Raw genomic sequence first — 20,473 nt, forward strand, 5'->3', positions numbered from 1 at the left:
CTCTAAGGAGAGATCTCCTTAGTTGGATGGGGGGAGGTGGAGTCAGGGGAGAGGCAGGTGGAAGCTCCTTTGTTTTTTTAATGGAGTCCTGCCCTGGGGGGAGGAGAGGGAGGAGCAGACAGTCTGTTTAGTGTCTCCTTTGAAGCCTTGGGGGTTTTCTGCATCAGCTCAGCCACAGGGCACATCCCCTAGGTGATACAGGACTTAGAAGTTTGAGCACACTTACCCCACACTGCCACAGGGTGGGTGTTGGGCTGTGGAAAGCTGCAAGAACACTGCCAGGGAGGGGGGTGGGGGGAGAGGGGGTGCAGGAACTGAGGAATTTTTTTTTAATGTTGTGTTTTTGTGTGTGTCGGTGAACTGTCTGTTACAGAAAAGAGGAGAAACGGTTTGTCCAATGGGAACATTGCCTTGGCCTATCGGCTTTGGGGGATTCCACAGAAGTCCAAAACCTTAAGCCTTTCTGCAGATTAAAGAACTAGGTGCCCTGTGGCTTTACCTGTCTGCTGCATTACCAGGTGAGATAGGGAGTCTGCCAAAACCAATTGCAGGCTGTTTTGCAGGCTGTCAGGATTTACACAGGGGCTAGAGGGACCTTTAGACAACCCCAGAGTGTCGCTCTGGCCAGGAGCCTTCAGTTGCCCCTTCAGCTTGACCTAAGCTTGAGATGGTGCTGACTGAAAACTCAGCAGGAAAAGATAGGTTGCTACTCTCCAGAGTTGGGGGAGGTGACTCACCTTCCCGCACTGCCATTTTGTTGATCATTGTTCGAGCACTACATTTTACGGCTCTGGTGCCCGAGTGCTCTCCACAGTGATCTCTGGGCAGGCTGGCAAGTTGTGTGGGTACAGGTAAAGGGAGAAAGATCTCAGGCAGGGAGGGGGAACATTTTTTTGCCACCCCAACTGCTGGTCCTTCTCCTTACCCCAACTGCCTGCCACTTTGGGCTGAACCAGCAGGGGACTGACTAGCCAGTGAGGAGTGCAAGGGAGATTCTGGCAGTGATAATTTCCAGAGAGCAGATCTCATCTCCAAGTGGCTCTTATAACAGAAGCTCATAGACAATGGAATAATTCCTGCATGACTTTCATTGTGCTTAAATAGTTTTGTGAATGGGTCAGTGTCTGACAGAAGGTACTTCTGAGTGTGCTTTTCAAGAAATAGCAATATTTTAATGAACGGAATCTAAGTATCATGGTGAATTCAGTAGGTTCCCAATAGGATTCGCATGTAATAAGGGTACTATTCAAGATACAGCAACTTTTTAACGAACTGAAACACTGTTTCTTTGTGAATTCAGGTAGTTGCCATTAGCAGGCTCTACTAATATGTGTACTTTTAAAGATTTATCAAAATCTCATGAGCCGAATCTCAGTAACTGGGTGAATTCGGTTAGTTTCCAATAGGCCGCAATAGTAATAAGTGGACTGTTGGGGATATAGAAAAATTTTCACGAATGGAATCAAAATTTCTAGGTGAATTCAGTGAGTTCCCAATGGCACATGCTTGTATGAGTGTGCTTTTCAAGAAATAGCAACATTTTAACGAATGGAATCTAAGTATCATGGTGAATTCAGTAGGTTCCCAATAGGATTCGCATGTAATAAGGGTACTATTCAAGATACAGCATCATTTTAAGGAACTGAAACACTGTTTCTTTGTGAATTTTGGTAGTTGCATTAGCAAGCTCTAGTAATATGTGTACTTTAAAAGAATTATCAAAATTTCATGAGCTGAATTTCAGTAACTTCGTGAAATCGGTTAGTTCCATACGGGCCGCAATAGTAATAACTGGACTGTTTGGGATATAGAAAAATTTTCACGAACGGAATCAAAATTTCTAGGCAAATTCAGTGAGTTCACAATGGCACATGCTTGTATGAGTGCGCTTTTCAAGAAATAGCAACATTTTAACGAACGGAATCTAAGTATCATGGTGAATTCAGTAGGTTCCCAATAGGATTCACATGTAATAAGGGTACTATTCTCGATGCAGCAACATTTTAACGAACTGAAACACTGTTTCTTTGTGAATTCAGGTAGTTCCCATTAGCAGGCTCTAGTAATATGTGTACTTTTAAGATTTATCAAAATTTCATGAGCCGAATCTCAGTAACTTGGTGAATTCGGTTACTTTCCAATAGGCCGCAATAGTAATATGTGGACAGTTGGGGATATAAAAAATTTTCACGAATGGAATCAAAATGTCTAGGTGCATTCAGTGAGTTCCCAATGGGACATGCTTATATGTGTGTGCTTTTCAAGAAATAGCAACATTTTAACGAGTGGAATCTAAGTATCATGGTGAATTCAGTAGGTTCCCAATAGGATTTGCATGTAATAAGGGTACTATTCAAGATACAGCAACATTTTTAGGAACTGAAACACTGTTTCTTTGTGAATACAAGTAGTCCCCATTAGCAGGCTCTAGTAATATGTGTACTTTAAAAGATTTATCAAAATTTCATGAGCCGAATCTCAGTAACTTGGTGAATTCGGTTAGTTCCGTATAGGCCGCAATAGTAAAAACTGGACTGTTTGGGATATAGAAAAATTTTCACGAATGGAATCAAAATTTCCAGGCAAATTCAGTGAGTTCACAATGGCACATGCTTGTATGAGTGTGCTTTTCAAGAAATAGCAACATTTTAAAGAATGGAATCTAAGTATCATGGTGAATACAGTAGGTTCCCAATAGGATTCGCATGTAATAAGGGTACTATTCAAGATACAGCAACATTTTGAGGAACTGAAACACTTTTCTTGGTGAATTCCGGTAGTTCCCATTAGCAGGCTCTAGTAATATGTGTACTTAAAAAGACTTATCAAAATTTCATGAGCCGAATCTCAGTAACTTGGTGAATTCGGTTAGTTCCGTATAGGCCGCAATAGTAATAACTGGACTGTTTGGGATATAGAAAAATTTTCACGAATGGAATCAAAATTTCTAGGCAAATTCAGTGAGTTCACAATGGCACATGCTTGTATGAGTGTGCTTTTCAAGAAATTGCAACATTTTAAAGAACGGAATCTAAGTATCATGGTGAATTCAGTAGGTTCCCAATAGGATTCGCATGTAATAAGGGTACTATTCAAGATACAGCAACATTTTAAGGAACTGAAACACTTTTCTTGGTGAATTCCGATAGTTCCCATTAGCAGGCTCTAGTAATATGTGTACTTTTAAGATTTATCAAAATTTCATGAGCCGAAACTCAGTAACTTGGTGAATTCGGTGAATTCCAAATAGGCCGCAATAGTAATAAATGGACTCTTGGGGATATAGAAAAATTTTCACGAACGGAATCAAAATTTCTAGGCAAAATCAGTGAGTTCCCTAGGCACATGCTTGTATGAGTGTGCTTTTCAAGAAATAGCAACATTAACAAACCGAATCTAAGTATCATGGTGAATTCAGTAGGTTCCCAATAGGATTCACATTAATAAGGGTACTATTCAAGATACAGCAACTTTTTAACGAACTGAAACAGTGTTTCTTTGTGAATTCAGGTAGTTCCCATTAGCAGGCTCTAGTAATATGTGTACTTTTATGGATTTATCAAAATTTCATGAGCCGAATCTCAGTAACTTGGTGAATTCTGTTAGTTCCCAGTAGGCCGCAATAGTAATAAGTGGACTGCTCGGGATGTAGAAAATTTTTCACGAATGGAATCAAAATTTCTATGCAAATTCAGTGAGTTCCCAATGCACATGCTTGTATGAGTGTGCTTTTCAAGAAATAGCAACATTTTAACGAACGGAATCTAAGTATCATGGTGAATTCAGTAGGTTCCCAGTAGTTTTCGCATGTAATAAGGGTACTATTCAAGATACAGCATCATTTTAAGGAACTGAAACACTTTTCTTGGTGAATTCCAATAGTTCCCATTAGCAGGCTCTAGTAATATGTGTACTTTTAAAGATTTATCAAAATGTCGTGAGCCGAGTCTAAGTAACTTGGTGAATTCTGTTAGGTCCCAAAGGGCACAACTGTAATAAGTGGACTAGAGCCTGCTAATGGGAACTGCCTGAATTCACAAAGAAACACTGTTTCAGTTCATTAAAATGTTTCTGTATCTTGAATAGTACCCTTATCACATGAGAAAACTATTGGGAACCTTCTGAATTCACCATGATACTTAGATTCTGTTTGTTAAAATGTTGCTATATCTTGAAAAGCTCACTCATACAAGCATTTCCCATTGGGAACTCACTGAATTCGCCTAGAAATGTTGATTCCATTCGTGAAAATTTTTCTACATCCCGGACAGTCCACTTTTTACTATTGCGGCCTATTGGGAACTAACTGAATTCACATAGTTACTTAGATTCAGCTCATGAAATTTTAATAAATCTTTAAAAGTACACATATTGACACAAAAAAAGTAGTTGAGAATTACTTAGGGCTAAGGCTATCTAGGTGCTGCAAGGGCAGCACAAGGACATCTGCTTTTGCAATGCAAGGCTTATAGAGAATTCAGAACTGCCATTCGGGAGTAATTAAAGACTCCATGAATAAACTGAGAGAAAGGTTAGACAAAAGGCAGACAGAGAAGCGCATCAGGGATGGTTCGAGAGCTGGTTTAGTAGATCTCCTTGGATGACTACTCTGGTATTTTCCCTTATGGGACCCTTCTTAGTTTTGCTTCTGCTTCTGATTATAGGTCCATGTGTGTTAGAGAAACTAGTTAATAGGTATGACTCCTACAAAAAGATAGAGATGCTTAACAAGGTTGGTTTGAGTCTTGGTTCACTCGGTCTCCCTGGATGACTACCCTACTCCCTGCTATATGGCTGGGCCATTACTAATAATTTTCTTGGTTTTAGTTTTTGGACCCTGCGTGACAAACAGGTTAATTGCTTTTGTTACAAATCGAGTGAGTGCTGTGCGGTTGATGGTTCTGAGACAACAGTACCAGTCAGTTAGGACAACTGGTGAGACCAAATACGAGACTTGATATCAAAATTCTAAGATTAGAATTACTTAGTAGAAGAAGAGGGGAATGAAAGGAAAATTATACAGTTCATTTACCCCCTTTTAAAAGTGACAATTTTTATTTTTATTTTTTTGTGTGCGTGTGTATGGCAGGATGTGCATGTGTGAATGTTGTAGAAATTGTTTAATCCTCACACAGGGTTTCTCCCCTTCCTCTGACTACTTAGTTCCTAGATAAAAGACACCCACAAGCTTTATATTTACATTAATCAGCAAAGGAGCTGGGCAGATATGGATCCTCTTGATGGTATGTCTGTTTCACAGCCAATAATCCCACTATAAAATTAAATTTCCTATGTCTGGGCTTCTCTTAATTCCAATTAGCCAACCTACCTGACCCATGGAGGCTTCCTCTTCCCTTCACATTCTTTTCCCCTCATAGTTCTTCTCTGATGCCAGAAGTCCTGGAATGCTAAACCCTGTCTCTGTGTCTTCTGCCCAGCTGTTGACTGTTGGCATCTTTATTCACTTATCAGAAATAATTTGGGGAAAAGATCACATCTCATCACTTGGGTTACTTGTGGACTCTTGTCTCTGGTACAATCAGGCCTTGGGGGTCTGCAGTTAGCATTACAATGCAGAGCAACAGACCAAACCACAAAACAAGGAGGTCAGGAGCATCTCGTGGGGGTCAGGTTTCAGTGTAGGTCCCAGGTTACATCAGGCTTGGCGACACAAGAACCTTTACCCATTGAGCTATCTTATTGGCTCATGAAAAACCTTTTGCAAGCTCCTTTGGCCTGGTGGCTCTGCATATGTGAGCTTGCATGTGTGGAGGCCATCGGACAACTTTGGGTGTTACTCTTCAGGTGCCATAAGTAGGACAGGTCGACTTGGCCATCTGGCTAGGGAGGATATGGAGTCTCTGTCTCCCCAGCACAAGTGTGTGCCACCAAACCAGGTTTCTTTATTGTTGTTGTTATTTTAATTTGTTTCTTGTGTTTGGACTGAAGTTTATTTTCTGAGTTTCTGGTCCCATGGCTTTCTATGTGTGCAGGAGAGGACAAAAAATGTCTGTGATAGATGCGTGTATTGTATATGATTGTTCTTGAGTCTAGCATAAAACTGAACAGAATGTTCCTTTCTGGCTTAGTCTTGTTTGATCACACTCAAGGTTTAAGAGGAACTTCTTTGTTTTTTTTTAAATTTTTTATTAAGTATATTTTTTATTTACATTTCCATGTTATTCCCCTTCCTGGTTTCCTGTCCATTCACTCTCCCACCCTTCCAAGAGGGTCTTCTTCCAGGTTTAATTATAGGACAAGGGTTATATAATTTTCTAAACTCCATGATCCTTACATCTAAGACTACTAAGTATGTGCTTTGTTTCATTTTTTTCCGTTTGGCACAATCTCAATTATGTAGCTGAAATGTGAAATAAATTACTAATACTAAAATTATTAAGTGTTCTTAAGTTCACTAGGGCACAGGCCAAGAGATTGGAAAAGACTGGATCTGATGCAAATACTGAGACTTTTCTATTGCCTGTGCTGGCCTAAAGATAGGCAGCTAATCCACAGAGGGCAGCATTTCTCTGGCTATTAAGGACCACGCGTCACTCTGTCTGCTTAGCCATTCTCTACGGATTTCATTTGACACTATTTTAGTCTACTGTAGAGAAATGACAGGAAGCAACTGCTCCTAGCTTGCCAGCTGCAGGGCACACTAGGATGGTTTGGTCACTCCAAGCATACTGAGATACCGAGGAGGCACAGTTCCTTAAGCAGAGGATTCTGGTAACTCTTACTGGCAAGTAAGCTGCAAACCTGAGGACGTGGCCTTCATGTTCATTCTCTCGTGAGAAAGTTACTTTGCTTATAGGTTAGTTAGACAACAGCACATCTAACAGATCAAAGAGTTGGACTGCTGACAAGTTTCTCAGTTTGCAAAGAGGTTTGCATCACTTCAATCCAAGATATGCTATTGGTAGGGAAGCAGCAGCTGGTGAGAACTATAAATTGTGGTAAACTTTTATCCTGCTTTGCCTTTAAAAGAAGTTGAAACTGAGTAAACTGTGAATTGGCTGACTGGGCTGTGAAGCCCCATATCCAGATTAATGCACACCTCCCTTGAGACCTCAATGTACTAGACTGTAGCATTGAATCCATTTTTCTGCTTTGGCTCCATAGTTAGTCATAGCACTGCTCACGACTTCTCTGAATTAAACACACACGTGCCCAGACATGCACATGCACATGCGCGTGCGCACACACACACACACACACACACACACACTCACACTTACGCACATGCACACACATCAGTTCATTTTGATATGCCTCGAGTAAGCCCAATGGCTGGACATTTCTAATCCTCCTGACATCTAGCATACTTTTCCCGCTGGTATCCCAGGAGGGATCTATGTTTAAATCTGTGTTTTATCTTTGTTGCTCTGTTACATTCTGGGAAAGTCTCCACTTTCCCTATAGGGTCCAATATCTCTTCCACCTATATTGTAGGCTGCTGTCTCTCTTGCAGCTCTTAAATCTGATCCTTCTAAATATGGATCATGGTGATTCTCTTCATTCTCCCCTCTCTCAAACCCTTTCCCTGTCTTTCTTTCTTTCTACCCAGTCATTGCTTATATGGCAACTCTTTATTTTCAATTAAAGGACTCCAGGAGCCTCAGGCCTGGAAGTGTGGTTTTTTGGGGAGCCAAAATAAGACAATGCTCAACACCAGATGTTGACCCTTTACACATACATTCTTGATATTAAATTAAGCAACTTTCTTTAAGAATATTGGAATTTGATCCTTAGTACTAGGGAGGGTAAACATAAAGAAGGAAATGGCAGACATTTTGACTGTGGCCTCAGTTCATATGTTGCTCGCTAGAACTTAGTCACATGCACACTCTTGATTTGATAGTCACCTAGGAAATGTAATTCATAGTTCCATACTCTGTACCCTATTAAAGATATAGGAAATGTGAAAGGAAGATAGACATAACAGTACAGACTCTCTCAAAATTCTCTTAGACCTCTGGGTTTGTTTTCCATTTATTTAAGCATTCCTGAGTGCTCTGTATTCTTTTAGTGGCCATTCTCTGATCCACATTTTTATCTTCAGGCCATTAAATACAGCATTTAAAACTGTGGTGAAGTGCTAAAATGCTTAAAACATAAAAATGTAACATTTTGATGATCCTTTTTTAGTTATCGTTTTATGTGTAAAGGTATTTTTGCTTGCTTGTGTGTCTCTACACCACATTCTTGCCTGGTAACCACAGAGGCTAGAAGACAGCATTGGGTACTCCCGGTACTAGAGTTAAAGACAGCTGTGAATCACCATGTGGGTGCTGCCAGTGGAGCCCACCATAGTCCTCTGAGAGAGAAGCCATTGCCCTTGGCTGCTCAGCCATCTCTTTGGTCCCAACCATTTTTACATGGGTTGTTCAGTAACATTAATACAGTGTGCAACAGACATTACCACCATTCGTCAGTAAATCCCTTTCATCTTGACCTAAGATGCTCCTGTTATTATCCCAATCCCAAAACACACTCTCCAATTTTCAGTATCTCCTAAATACTTGAAGTATCTGGTCTGAGTGGGATGGTAGAGCAGTTTACCTTTACAAATGACTGCTTTTCTTAGCATCTTGTTTTTATGACTATGCTGTTGCACATCCTAAATTTCCTAAGTCTAAATAATATTTCATATGTGTATATGGCATGTTTTGTTTTTTGATATTATATCAATGTATATTTGGGATTGCTTTCACCTTTTAGCTACTATGAATGCTGCTGTTAGGAATACAGGTGTACAGATAAATGTTTCATTGTGAGCAAGTGGACCATGACATCAGACAGAAGAACTCAGAAGGTTTAGTGATCTCAAACACCATGAATCTCAGAATTGATAATGGTAGGAATGAGGCCATTGCCTGCTCTAGAACATGTAACCAGGACACCACACTGAGAAGACCAGGACTATTAGTCACGTAGGAAAAACACCTGGAGTCCTTCCCCATGCAAATAGAGCATCACTAGCTTCTCAAACTGATCCAGTGGGAAGCATCTTCCCTTGGATCCCATCTACTCCTCCAAAAGTATATTTCCTATTCACATTTAATAAAGTACAGAAGCTATGTTACCTAGAGTAATCTGAGAGTGTCTGTTTTAGTGATCTGTAACTCTTGGGAAAGAGCTTTCTCTCCAGAAGCTGTCATCAGAAGCTTTCATCTGGACCTTGGCGCAGTCTCCTGCCATCAGCAAAGCCTACTGCTGCTAATGCCACCCTGGCACTGGCACTGGCACTGCCACAGTAGCAGAGGAGACACAGGACCCTGGCTACCTCTCCTGTATTGTCCTCCCAAACCTCCCCGCTTTCCTTGTAAGAGCTGTTAACACTCTGCCCATTTGCTGCCAGACCAGAGACCCCAGGAAGCAACTCAATCCATTTTCACCAAGGGCCACATCTACTTTGAGTTTGGGTCTATACTCAGAAGTGGACATAGATAATGTAGTGCTGTAGTAATGATTTGGATTTCTGCCATGCTTTTTCCCACAGTGGGAGCATCATTATATCCTCTCACCTATTTCCTCTCTTGGGAGATGAAAGTAAGAGGATCACGAATTCTGGCTATTTGGGTTACATAGAGTGTGACTCAAGGGAAAAAAGGGCTGAGGAAAGAGTTAAGTGGTAGAGCACTTGCTTAGGGCACACATGACACTGGATTCAATACTTAGATTATGCCCAACACCCTGAACCCCAGTACCCATCCGTTTGGGTGTGAGGAGGCCTCTCCTAGGGGTTTTGTATGATTGGTGACTGAGAGCATATTTTCCTGTGCTTATTGGCCATCCATACATCAAACCTGTTAGATTACTTTTTCAGTGATGATAAAATTAGTTTTAAGTAGCCTATATCTTTATCTCTTATTGCATTAATTTCACATACTTTCTTCCATTTCGTAAGTCGCCTTTTCACTGCTGTGTGATTTGATGCAGTTTTAACTTAAATATTTATTTTCTTAATGTGTATGCGTGTTGTGGATTGGTTGTAATGCTATTTGTGTTCATTTGGCTCCCAAAAGCACATGGGAACCACATGTCTGCCTGTAAGACTCTGAGGGTCCTTACCCCTAGTAGCCTCTGATTGGTAATAAAGTTGCTGGTGGCCAATGACTGGGCAGGGAGACAGAGGGGGGACTTGGGAATCACCATTGCCAGGGAAAGTGAAGGTCCTGGCCTGAGAAATTTAGGACAGGGAGACAAAGACACAGAGACACTGACAACATGTAAGAATTGGAGATCAAGGCGCATGAGGGCTGCAGGCTGGGGTCTGTGGCTGCCAGTATTGGAAATAGGCTTCAGTAAGAAATAATTAAAGCATATGGGAGAGGAGACTGTTTTAGTTGCAGGGATGTTTGGATGGGTCCAGACATTTCGATGTTTAAAGTATATTAAATAGAAGGCTCTGAGTGTGTGTGTGTGTGTGTGTGTGTGTGTGTGTGTGTGTGTGTCTGTGTCTGTGTCTGTGTCTGTGTGTGTTTCATTCGAGAATCCAGAGCATTTTGGCGGGCGGTGAGGATTGTGATTGTGTGCTGTTGCCACCGGTGGCAGCATTTGAGTGCTGGTATTTATTAATTCAACATATGAATATTTGACTACATGTTTTGTAGAGGCCAGAAAATGTTGCATATCCTGAAACTGGAGTTACAGATGGTTCCAAGTTGCCTTGTGTGCGCTGGATACTAAACCTTAGTCCTGTGCAAAAAAACAAGTGTTCTCAAGTGCTGAACCATCTCTTCAGCTCCATTCTTTCCTTTTTCTTCCCAAAAGTTTAATTAAGAGTTTTAGTTGGCACACAAAATCATGGGATTTATTCTTGTCATGGACCCCCTTCTGCTTTCATAGTATTACATCTGAGTATTTTCTAGTTTATCTACTTTGTTGTGACTATATGTTCATATCATATCCAAGAAATCATTAACAAGTCCACTGTCAAAATATTTACCTATTTTCTTTTTCTTGAGTTCAGTAGTTATGGTCTTATGTTTAAGTCCATTTTATAATCTATTATGAATTAATATTCATATATAGTGTCAGCTAATGGTCCATCTTCTTTTGCATGTGATATCCCAGTTTCACTAACTCTCTTCATTTAAAAGACTGTCCCATTGATTTCTTACAGAGAAGCCCCTTTAAATACAGATGTCCCTGGATTGCACTATACCTTAAGGTCCTCAGTTGTAAGTAACTGCTAAGTAGGAAACTGATGGCTAAGGTAAGGGGGAAAGGTACTGAGAAGAGAGATAAGTATGGGTCCAAACCCAGCTTATCTCTCCTTGTCTAATAGTGGCCCCAGGTTGCTTTCTCTACATTTGTGGCACATTATATGTTATGTCATACAACTAAAATGGGCACAACAGTGAACTCATTGTACATTTGTTTTAGTTAACAAATATTTCTTGTAACTATTAAGTGAGGGTAAGGTAGCACTTTGTATCTGTATATGACCACAGCAATGAGACTGAATAAAGTCACTCAAAGCAGTTGCACTTACTTGTTTTTGGTTATTGGATTGTTTGAGATAGGATCTAACTACATAGCTATCTAGCCTCTGTTGGCTTGAACTCAGAATGCTCTTGCCTTAACTTCTTCCTGTGTTCTGGGATTACAGGTGTGACTTACTGTATCTGGCTTGTTCTTCTTATGTCTCCTCCCCACAACACTGCCATTACCATTCCTAGGTAGCCCAAACCAGCTATAACTGTTCAGCCTCAGTCTTCTGAATGTTGAAATTATGGGGGTATGGGGGGGCAGGCAAGCTTCAGTTTCTTTCAGTAATACTTCATATTTTTAGGAGTTACAAATGCCATTAGCTGTATTTGGGAGCATTTTGTCAGGGTGTGATAAAGGAGCTCTTTATTATTTATTGAATAAGTAATTTTCTTTGTAAATATGTAAAATGCCACTTTTGGAAAACCTGATTGTTCCTAATGAAGATAGTTCCTTTGACAAATATTAAAATAAAGAATCAAATGTGGTAGTGTATGCCATGACCCAATCTGAGTCAGTAGGATAACTTTGTGTTCTAGGCCATCCTTGGCGATAGAGACCCTATGTCAGAAAAACCAAAAAATAAGCAAAATTAAGTAAAGCTTACCAATGCCCACGTAAGGAGACAAAAGGAAGTTTTTTGATGGGGTGTGAGAGGCCTCTTAACATGTACATGGAAGTCCAGAATGAGCTGCTTATTGCTGTGCCCATCAAGAAGAACACATGCTTTAGTAATCCTGTAAGTCAAGAAGCCTATTGTAAACATTCTAAATCCATGCTGCTCTACCATTCCCCTTCCATTGAAGGGAAGCCAGCTGGCTGACTGTTCTGGTATGTTGAATGGAAGAGGGCAGTGTTATACTTTATAGTCACTGATTGACTGACATTTAATATTTTTGCCTTAATATTTCTTTATAGTTTTAGCTTACAGAATCTTTCAGTGGTTGAGGCACTTTGGGCAACTTTCATAGAGTCATATGAAAACAAGAAGTAAGAACTGTGTGGTACCTGAGAGCCTGGTTCCTCCTTGAACTAAGGCTAGAAATCCCGGTGACACTGAAGAGACAGTAGGCATTTCGCCTGACTCCTGGGAAACTAGGCAGATCACAAGCCCACAGCCTTCTATAGATTCATGGCCATCAGTCACAGAAGGGTAATGCTTCAAGTCCCTCCACAGGTAGAGGACATGGCCTGTGGTCTCATAGACTCAAGGCAGATCTCCATTTTAATGAGTTACCAAAGGCCTGGAGTCTTAGCCAATAACCTTTCCTTCCTAGATATTTCACCCGTCAAAAGGTACTTAATCGCAAGTCCACCTTAAGAAGTGGGGTACGGTTTTAATCATTCACTTTTCACCATGCCGATAAATATCGTAAAACCATGGACTGTCTCATTTTATTGGGATTCGCCATGGTGAGCCACAGAGAAGGCCTTAGACTACAGAGCCAGCATCTAATCTCCTGCAGAAGGCCTCCCTGCTCTCCCAACCACAGCAACCACCACAACCAAGCCAAACCAAGCACCCCCTCACCAAGCCAAAGCCTCCCCTCAAAGGACCAGCTAGAGGCCCCCTTCTTTCCCCTTCAGCCCTGGACTAGATCCAGTTCCATGGTCCCCAACTCCATTCTCAACTCTTCTGTGGCATTCAGGGGCACCTGGATGCCTAAGAGCATAAGAACCAGACAGCCCCTGCCTTGTTGCAGGCCCAAGGAACCTCCCCAATCCCTCAGGCAGCTCCAGTGGTCCTGTGCCTCAGACTACATTTCATCATCCCCAGAGCAGTGTCCCTTGACTTCCCATACAACCACTGGTCCATGGCGTAAGTGCAGTCATCTCCCACATCCCGCCTATTGTAGCCTTGCCCTGTGGCAGAATGGACATGGGACTCACGCAACCCTACACTGAGGAATTTTACACTATTTTTATCTGACTGGTTTAAATCAGTCTCATCTGTTCAAAACTCTTTTACTTTTAAACCTTGGGGAGACTCTATTCAGAACTTAAATCTAAAACTTAAAGAAGGAAAAGACTGCTAAAGACAGGATTAAACAATGGAACCTTCCTTGCTTGACATATTTACATTCAGTTCTCTATACTCTGGTCACATCTCTACCTAATATCCACATATGGCCCACATGGAGATTTTCTGATCACGAGTCAGTCACATTTCTTGTTAATAGGTGAAGAGATCTGAGGCTCACTGCTCTTGAATATACCCTGTATAATAGCTAAGGTGGCAGTCCTTTGACTAAGATCTGAGCTGAGGTCTTTCATCAGTAAATCCTTTCCATTTTGTCTCTCTGTAGCGGTTGGATGGTGCCTTTAAGTAACTTTATGTTTTGTATCGTTTTCAAAGGGATTCTAAGTCTGTTCCAATATGCTTTTTGCTCTGCACTGGCAGGATAGAATCCTGTGATAAATCACTAAAGTGTTTTGAGGACATTCCCCAAATGATGGGCATAATGTGTTGTAGATTTATGAGTTCATGTCTAATTTACTTTTAAGCTTAAGTTTTTGACATCATCATTGATAGTTTCTCTGTTAATGTTGTGGAATATAGAGAAGTTGTGGGCTGATTTATTTTGTGCATTGTATTTTAGATACTGTTTATCACTGATGCTCACCTGAGATGAGCAAACACCATACAATTAGCTTTGGAAACCCAATCACCTCAAACAAGGTGGTTTTTTCCTTTTTTTTTTTTTTTATATTAACTTGAGTATTTCTTATATACATTTCGAGTGTTATTCCCTTTCCCGGTTTCCGGGCAAACATACCCCTCCCCCCTCCCCTTCCTTATGGGTGTTCCCCTCCCAACCCTCCCCCCATTACCGCCCTCCCCCCATAGACTAGTTCACTGGGGGTTCAGTCTTAGCAGGACCCAGATCTTCCCCTTCCACTGGTGCTCTTACTAGGATATTCATTGCTACCTATGGGGTCAGAGTCCAGGGTCAGTCCATGTATAGTCTTTAGGTAGTGGCTTAGTCTCTGGAAGCTCTGGTTGCTTGGCACTGTTGTACTTTTGGGGTCTCGAGCCCCTTCAAGCTCTTCCAGTTCTTTCTCTGATTCCTTCAATAGGGGACCTATTCTCAGTTCAATGGTTTGCTGCTGGCATTCGCCTCTGTATTTGCTGTATTCTGGCTGTGTCTCTCAGGAGCTATCTACATCCGGCTCCTGTCGGTCTGCACTTCTTTGCTTCATCCATCTTGTCTAATTGGGTGGCTGTATATGTATGGGCCACATGTGGGGCAGGCTCTGAATGGGTGTTCCTTCAGTCTCTGTTTTAATCGTTGCCTCTCCCTTCCCTGCCAAGGGTATTCTTTTTCCTCATTTAAAGAAGGAGTGAAGCATTCACATTTTGATCATCCGTCTTGAGTTTCGTTTGTTCTAGGGATCTAGGGTAATTCAAGCATTTGGGCTAATAGCCACTTATCAATGAGTGCATACCATGTATGTCTTTCTGTGATTGGGTTAGCTCACTCAGGATGATATTTTCCAGTTCCAACCATTTGCCTACGAATTTCATAAACTCGTTGTTTTTGATAGCTGAGTAATATTCCATTGTGTAGATGTACCACATTTTCTGTATCCATTCCTCTGTTGAAGGGCATCTGGGTTCTTTCCATTTTCTGGCTATTATAAATAAGGCTGCGATGAACATAGTGGAGCATGTGTCTCTTTTATATGTTGAGGCATCTTTTGGGTATATGCCCAAGAGAGGTATAGCTGGATCCTCAGGCAGTTCAATGTCCAATTTTCTGAGGAACCCCCAGACTGATTTCCAGAATGGTTTTACCAGTCTGCAACCCCACCAACAATGGAGGAGTGTTCCTCTTTCTCCACATCCTCGCCAGCATCTGCTGTCACCTGAGTTTTTGATCTTAGCCAATCGCACTGGTGTGAGGTGAAATCTCAGGGTTGTTTTGATTTGCATTTCAACAAGGTGGTTTTTACCTACGAGTCTAGTTTATAATTGATGACTTGCCAATACAGAACCATTGCTTCCTAATGAGTCAACATAGTAAAGAGGACACATTGTAATTGCAAAAGTTGCTTGGAACAGGAAGAAAAACCTCATTTTTGAACTATGCCTCAGCATGTTATTTGTATCCTAATCCATTGCCCTCTTCCCTTTAGACAAAGTCTTATTTAAATAAACAGACAAGTCTTGTGGAGTAGGGAACCTCTCTATAGATAAGACCACAGAGACATCGATAAACTATTTCTTTTCTGGTGATCGTTATGGATTAGCAGAAATTTATGCTTTTATACCATGACACCTCATACAGTATAATCCTATAAATGATTTGTAGTAATTTTCCACATACTACATGGTTCTTGTTGCTATCAATGAGGTCCAAATGCTGGAGTTTTTCCATATACTACTTTTAGGAGAGAATTTGTGATATATATGTTCAGAGTTTGAGTCTGAATTTTCAGAATTTTTTCTATTAAAAATGTTTTATTTTATTTTAATAATATGCATGTGTATGTAGTAGCTGCTTGGTGGTGATGGTGGGTATGCACACATGGGAATGAAGGTGCTGGCATCCAGAGAGTGTGTCTGAGCTCTTGTAGCTGAGTCAGGTGGTTGTGAGCTGCTAGATGTTTTTGCTTTGGCGAATCTCTGATCCTCTGCAAGAGTATTATATTCTCTTCTCTACTGAAGCATCTCTTCAGTCCTGGAAAAAACTTTTTTGTTCATTTTCCTTGTTTGTTTTTTGTTTTTGTTTTTTTTTTCTTGGAAACAGGTTCTCACTATATGTCTAAGCTCCACTCCCACAGTTAAGTTACTTGGTAACAGCCAGGTATGCCTGGCACTGTAAAAGGGGATGCTTGTCCCCTCCTCATTCCCTTACTCTCTTCCTTTCTTGCTTCTTGTTCTTGCCATGCTTCCCCTCTTCCCCTTTGTCCCTTCTCTCCCCATTCTCCTTCCCCCGTCCTTCCACATGCTCATGGCCGGTCTTCACTCCTCTCCTCTTCTACTCTTCTCTCATTAAACATTTCCATATGGAACCGTGTTGTCCCATTTTGGTTTGTCTGGATGCGAAATGAGATTTCTACCCCAACATTATGTAGTCCTAGCTGGACTGAAACACTCTTTGCTACCCAATCACATGTGCAGTTAATGGCAATTTAATATATTTTCATGATACTATTTGAGTATGTGAAACAAGATTCTTGTTGGTTTCAGTGAAATATGATTGTGTACATATGAATATGCTCTCCATGTTTATGTCAGCTCAATCTAGGCTATAGTCATCATAAAGGAGGGAGCCTCAATTGAGAAAAATGCTTCCCCTAAGATCAGGTTGTAATCAAGCTTATAGGGTGTTATTTCAGTGATTAATACAGGAGGGCCCAGGCTGTTGTGGGTGTGGCCACCCCTGGCCTGTTGGTCCTGGGCTGTATAAGAAGGCAAGCTGAGGAAGCCAATAAGCAGCACCACTGGTTGACCACTGTACCAGTTCCTGCTTCTAGGTTGTTACCATGTTTGGGTTCCTGTCCCAAGTTCCTTCAGTGATGGATTACCAAGTGGAAGTGTAAGGCAAATACACTCTTTCCTCTGCAACTTCCTTCAGTGTTTCATCACAGTGATAATAACCCTAACTAGGGCAATGAGTATCAATGCAAGTGTGGAGAAATGTATCACTTGTCTTGTATTTGGCCTTTCAGTAGAAGTTGTCGGGGGTTTAATTTCCGGAAAACTTGATTTGTTTACTTCTAGTTTGTTCTTATTTCTTTTTTTTAAATTAATTTATTTATCTTATGTATATGAGTATACTGTCACTCTCTTCAGACACACCAGAAGAGGGCATCAGATCTCATTACAGAGCTGATCTGAGCTACCATGTGGTTGCTGGAAATTGAACTCAGGACCTCTGGAAGAGCAGTCAGGGCTCTTACCCACTGAGACTTCTCTCCAACCTCAGTTCTTATTGGTAATATAGAGATCAGTACATTTGGAAGATTCTTCAACTCCAGTTCTCATTCCTTCCATGTGGGGTTTGTTAAAATTATGGCTGCTCTTCAGCCACTCCGCTGGAGTTGACAGATTATTTTCAGAGAGGAAAGAATCCGATTGGGGAGAAGTAGCAGGTATTTGTAAATTTTGTTCTCTTCAGATATTTATTTCACTAATTTCCACTACTTGGGAAGTGACTTTGCCTTGGGACAATGTTTTATAGAAAACACAGTTTTAGCTGCTTGTGCGGGTTGCTTGGTTTTGTGTTTTTCCTTAATTATTGACACCAAACCAACAGCCACTTCAATGACAGGCGAATGCTGCACCCCTCATGCATATCCATATCTTTCTCAGTGTCAGACTTGATACCCTCCTTGTTACACCATCAATAATGATTTTCTCACTGGCTTTTCACAGCAGAAATGTTTGTGAGCATACCGTGCTCTTAAATGAATAATCAAATGAATTGTTATTATTTTTTATTTCTCATTTATTTTTCTTTTATTTGTTCATTTTTTTTAAGAACTGTGACTAGGCTTCTGTAGTTGAGGCTGGTCCTGAGTTCATTATATAGATAGGGCTGGCCTTGAACTTCTGATTCTCCTCATTGCACCTCCCAGACACTGAAATTAAAGGTGTAATACACCATACCTGGCTTTAAGTTTGAAGATATATTTTATTATTTGTAGAGAAATGGCAAGAGGACACTGTTCCCAGCTTGCCAGCTTGCAGGCAACCTAGAGTGTTTCTCATTCTAAGCAAACTGAGACCAAGGAAGCAGACTTTCTCAAGCAGAGAATCCTGGTGCTCTGCCAATTAAGATGCAAACCTGAGGAAGATACCTTCCTGTTGCTTTTCCCATGAGAAAGTAACTTTGTTTATAGTTTAATAGACATCTTGATGGGAAGCATGGTGGTGAGCAGAAGCAGAGAGAGCAAACTGGATAAACAACATTCTTTACCTCTCAAAGCTTCCCTCCTGGGACATGCTTCTTCCAGCAAGGCCATACCTCTTAATCCCTTCCAAACAGCACCACCAGCTAGGTGTCTAAATATCAGAGTCTGTGAGGACATTCTCATGCATATGACTACATGTTGTTACATTTAATGACTGCCACATACACATTTGCAGAATGTTCAGATCATTTGCTGTTAAAAGTATGTGTATAGATTCAGAGTTTCTTTGAACCAGTCATTATGCAATAGGAATTTCTTTGGCTCTTAAGGGATGAAGACTAGCAAATAAGCCTCTTAAGGAGAATTTATGAGATACATCTGGCAATTCTGGGCTTGATATGTAACACGCCATGGAACACCCTGGTACCCGCCTAGAGCAAATTTAAGAGCAAAGTCCACAGAATTAGAAATTTATTTTTAGGGCCTTTTACATAGGCCCCTAAAACATTTAAATTTTCTTTCTCACTCTAGGGACTTAGCTGAAAACGTCCGTGTGTCTTTAGCCATTTTTCATGTATATAATATGTTGTTAATACAAATGTCAGAAAGAGAAACCAAATCAAAAGGCATTTCAAAAACTAAGAATCATGTGTGTGGAAAAAATATGTTTTAAGATTAAAGATTCTTACAAATCTTACCAAAGCTAGTTTGATTTGATAGTGAAGGCTTCATATAATAGTCTTTGATATAATCTTAGAGAATTACAGAAAGCAATATAAATATTGCATTAATTTATGAAAGTTAATACAGTGGTGGCCTAACTTGTACCTGGAAAATTTAACTTTGTGCCTCTTTTGATTCAACAATGACTTAACTAGTTAGTCCCTAGGCCGGAAGCTTGAGACATGCCAGGATCTGGTAAACTTGGTGTTGTATAGTACAGTTAAGTGTTGCATTAAGAATGCCAGTGTTTTCTGTCCTCTGACCTTGTCTTCCCTTCTCTGCCCTCATGGCTCTGCTCTTGTCTGCCTGATTCTACCCAGTCTCCAGGCCCTCACCGCCCCCAAACCTTCTTACCCCTGATCTCTTGCATGTAATCATTTCTCAAGAGCACATCTTGGCATGGATCTGCAATAAGTAATACTCCTTTAATGTATTTCGTTGCAACCTCATGTATTAAATTTGTTATCACACTATGAAGTCCCTTATGTAGATCTTTTAATGAAGTTCTTGGGGGTGCATTTTGCTTAGTAGATGTATTATTCTATGTGTGTTTTCTTGAGTTGTTTGTATGACACAGTTTAAGAGTCATTTTAGGTCAGATGATGAAGGAAATATTTTAATAGATTGTTTAACTAATTAATTGTAACGAGTAAGTGACAGTTGGATTTATTGATGTTTTATGCAAAGAGGATATTAAGTGTTATTCAGGAGCGCATAGATTCCCCATTGACCCCTCTTACAAGTAGAAAGTTGGAACGTGTTTAAATATGAGACTAAAAGTGTAGGGAGGATGTTCTCTGGACAGACTGCACTGATAAAGCAACCTGAAAATAACACATTTTGATAAGGTTTACTTGGGATTATACATTTGTCTTTTGTTAATTGGACATTTGAGTTTTCAACTTTCCCGTTTCCCTTGATAAAATATCAATGAAGAGTTGGTTATGGTATAAAACTGACTTATTTTTTTTCTCTCCATACAGAATCTCTGCCTACCATGAGGAGGTGTTGTTGGAGGACGAAATCTGAAAATCATGGCTGGGAAAAAGGCTATGTTTTAATGAATAAAGGTATTTACATATCTAGATAATTTTTGTTCATTTTAGTTTACAATATGGCTTCAGGTAGAATATATTTTCACTGCTCAAAAATTCTAACCTTTAAAGTTAGTTAATCATCTGTATATAGCAAAACATTTTCTTTTTATGTTTCTAATTTTTGAAAAATACCAAGAATATAAAAAAATTTACTAATCAGTAAAAGTAATTGTTTGCAGTTTGGACAAAGTATACCAGTAGATGTCACCTATAGCTTCACTTTAAAGGCAAACTAATCTTTACTGTATTAATCTTGCCAATCCATGAACTTGGGAGATCTTTCCATCTTCTGA

At 40.4% G+C, this 20,473-nt stretch overlaps 1 protein-coding gene and 1 pseudogene across 1 annotated transcript in view; both read left to right on the plus strand.

Annotated features, from left to right (window-relative positions):
• The window catches only part of LOC148006609 (uncharacterized), a 2,902,548-nt pseudogene that overhangs the window by 399,705 nt on the left and 2,482,370 nt on the right, over positions 1-20,473 (plus strand).
• Positions 1-20,473, plus strand: part of LOC147995903 (uncharacterized) — a 57,779-nt gene that overhangs the window by 12,138 nt on the left and 25,168 nt on the right. The window contains exon 3 of the mRNA XM_087638934.1: positions 20,067-20,153. Coding sequence (XP_087495060.1) covers positions 20,067-20,112 — 46 coding nt within the window. The 3' untranslated portion in view covers positions 20,113-20,153. The remainder of the gene's footprint in view (positions 1-20,066; positions 20,154-20,473) is intronic.

Source organism: Rattus norvegicus, chromosome 2, assembly GCF_021556685.1.
Source record: "Rattus norvegicus strain SHRSP/BbbUtx chromosome 2, alternate assembly SHRSP_T2T, whole genome shotgun sequence".
Lineage (NCBI taxonomy): Eukaryota > Metazoa > Chordata > Mammalia > Rodentia > Muridae > Rattus > Rattus norvegicus.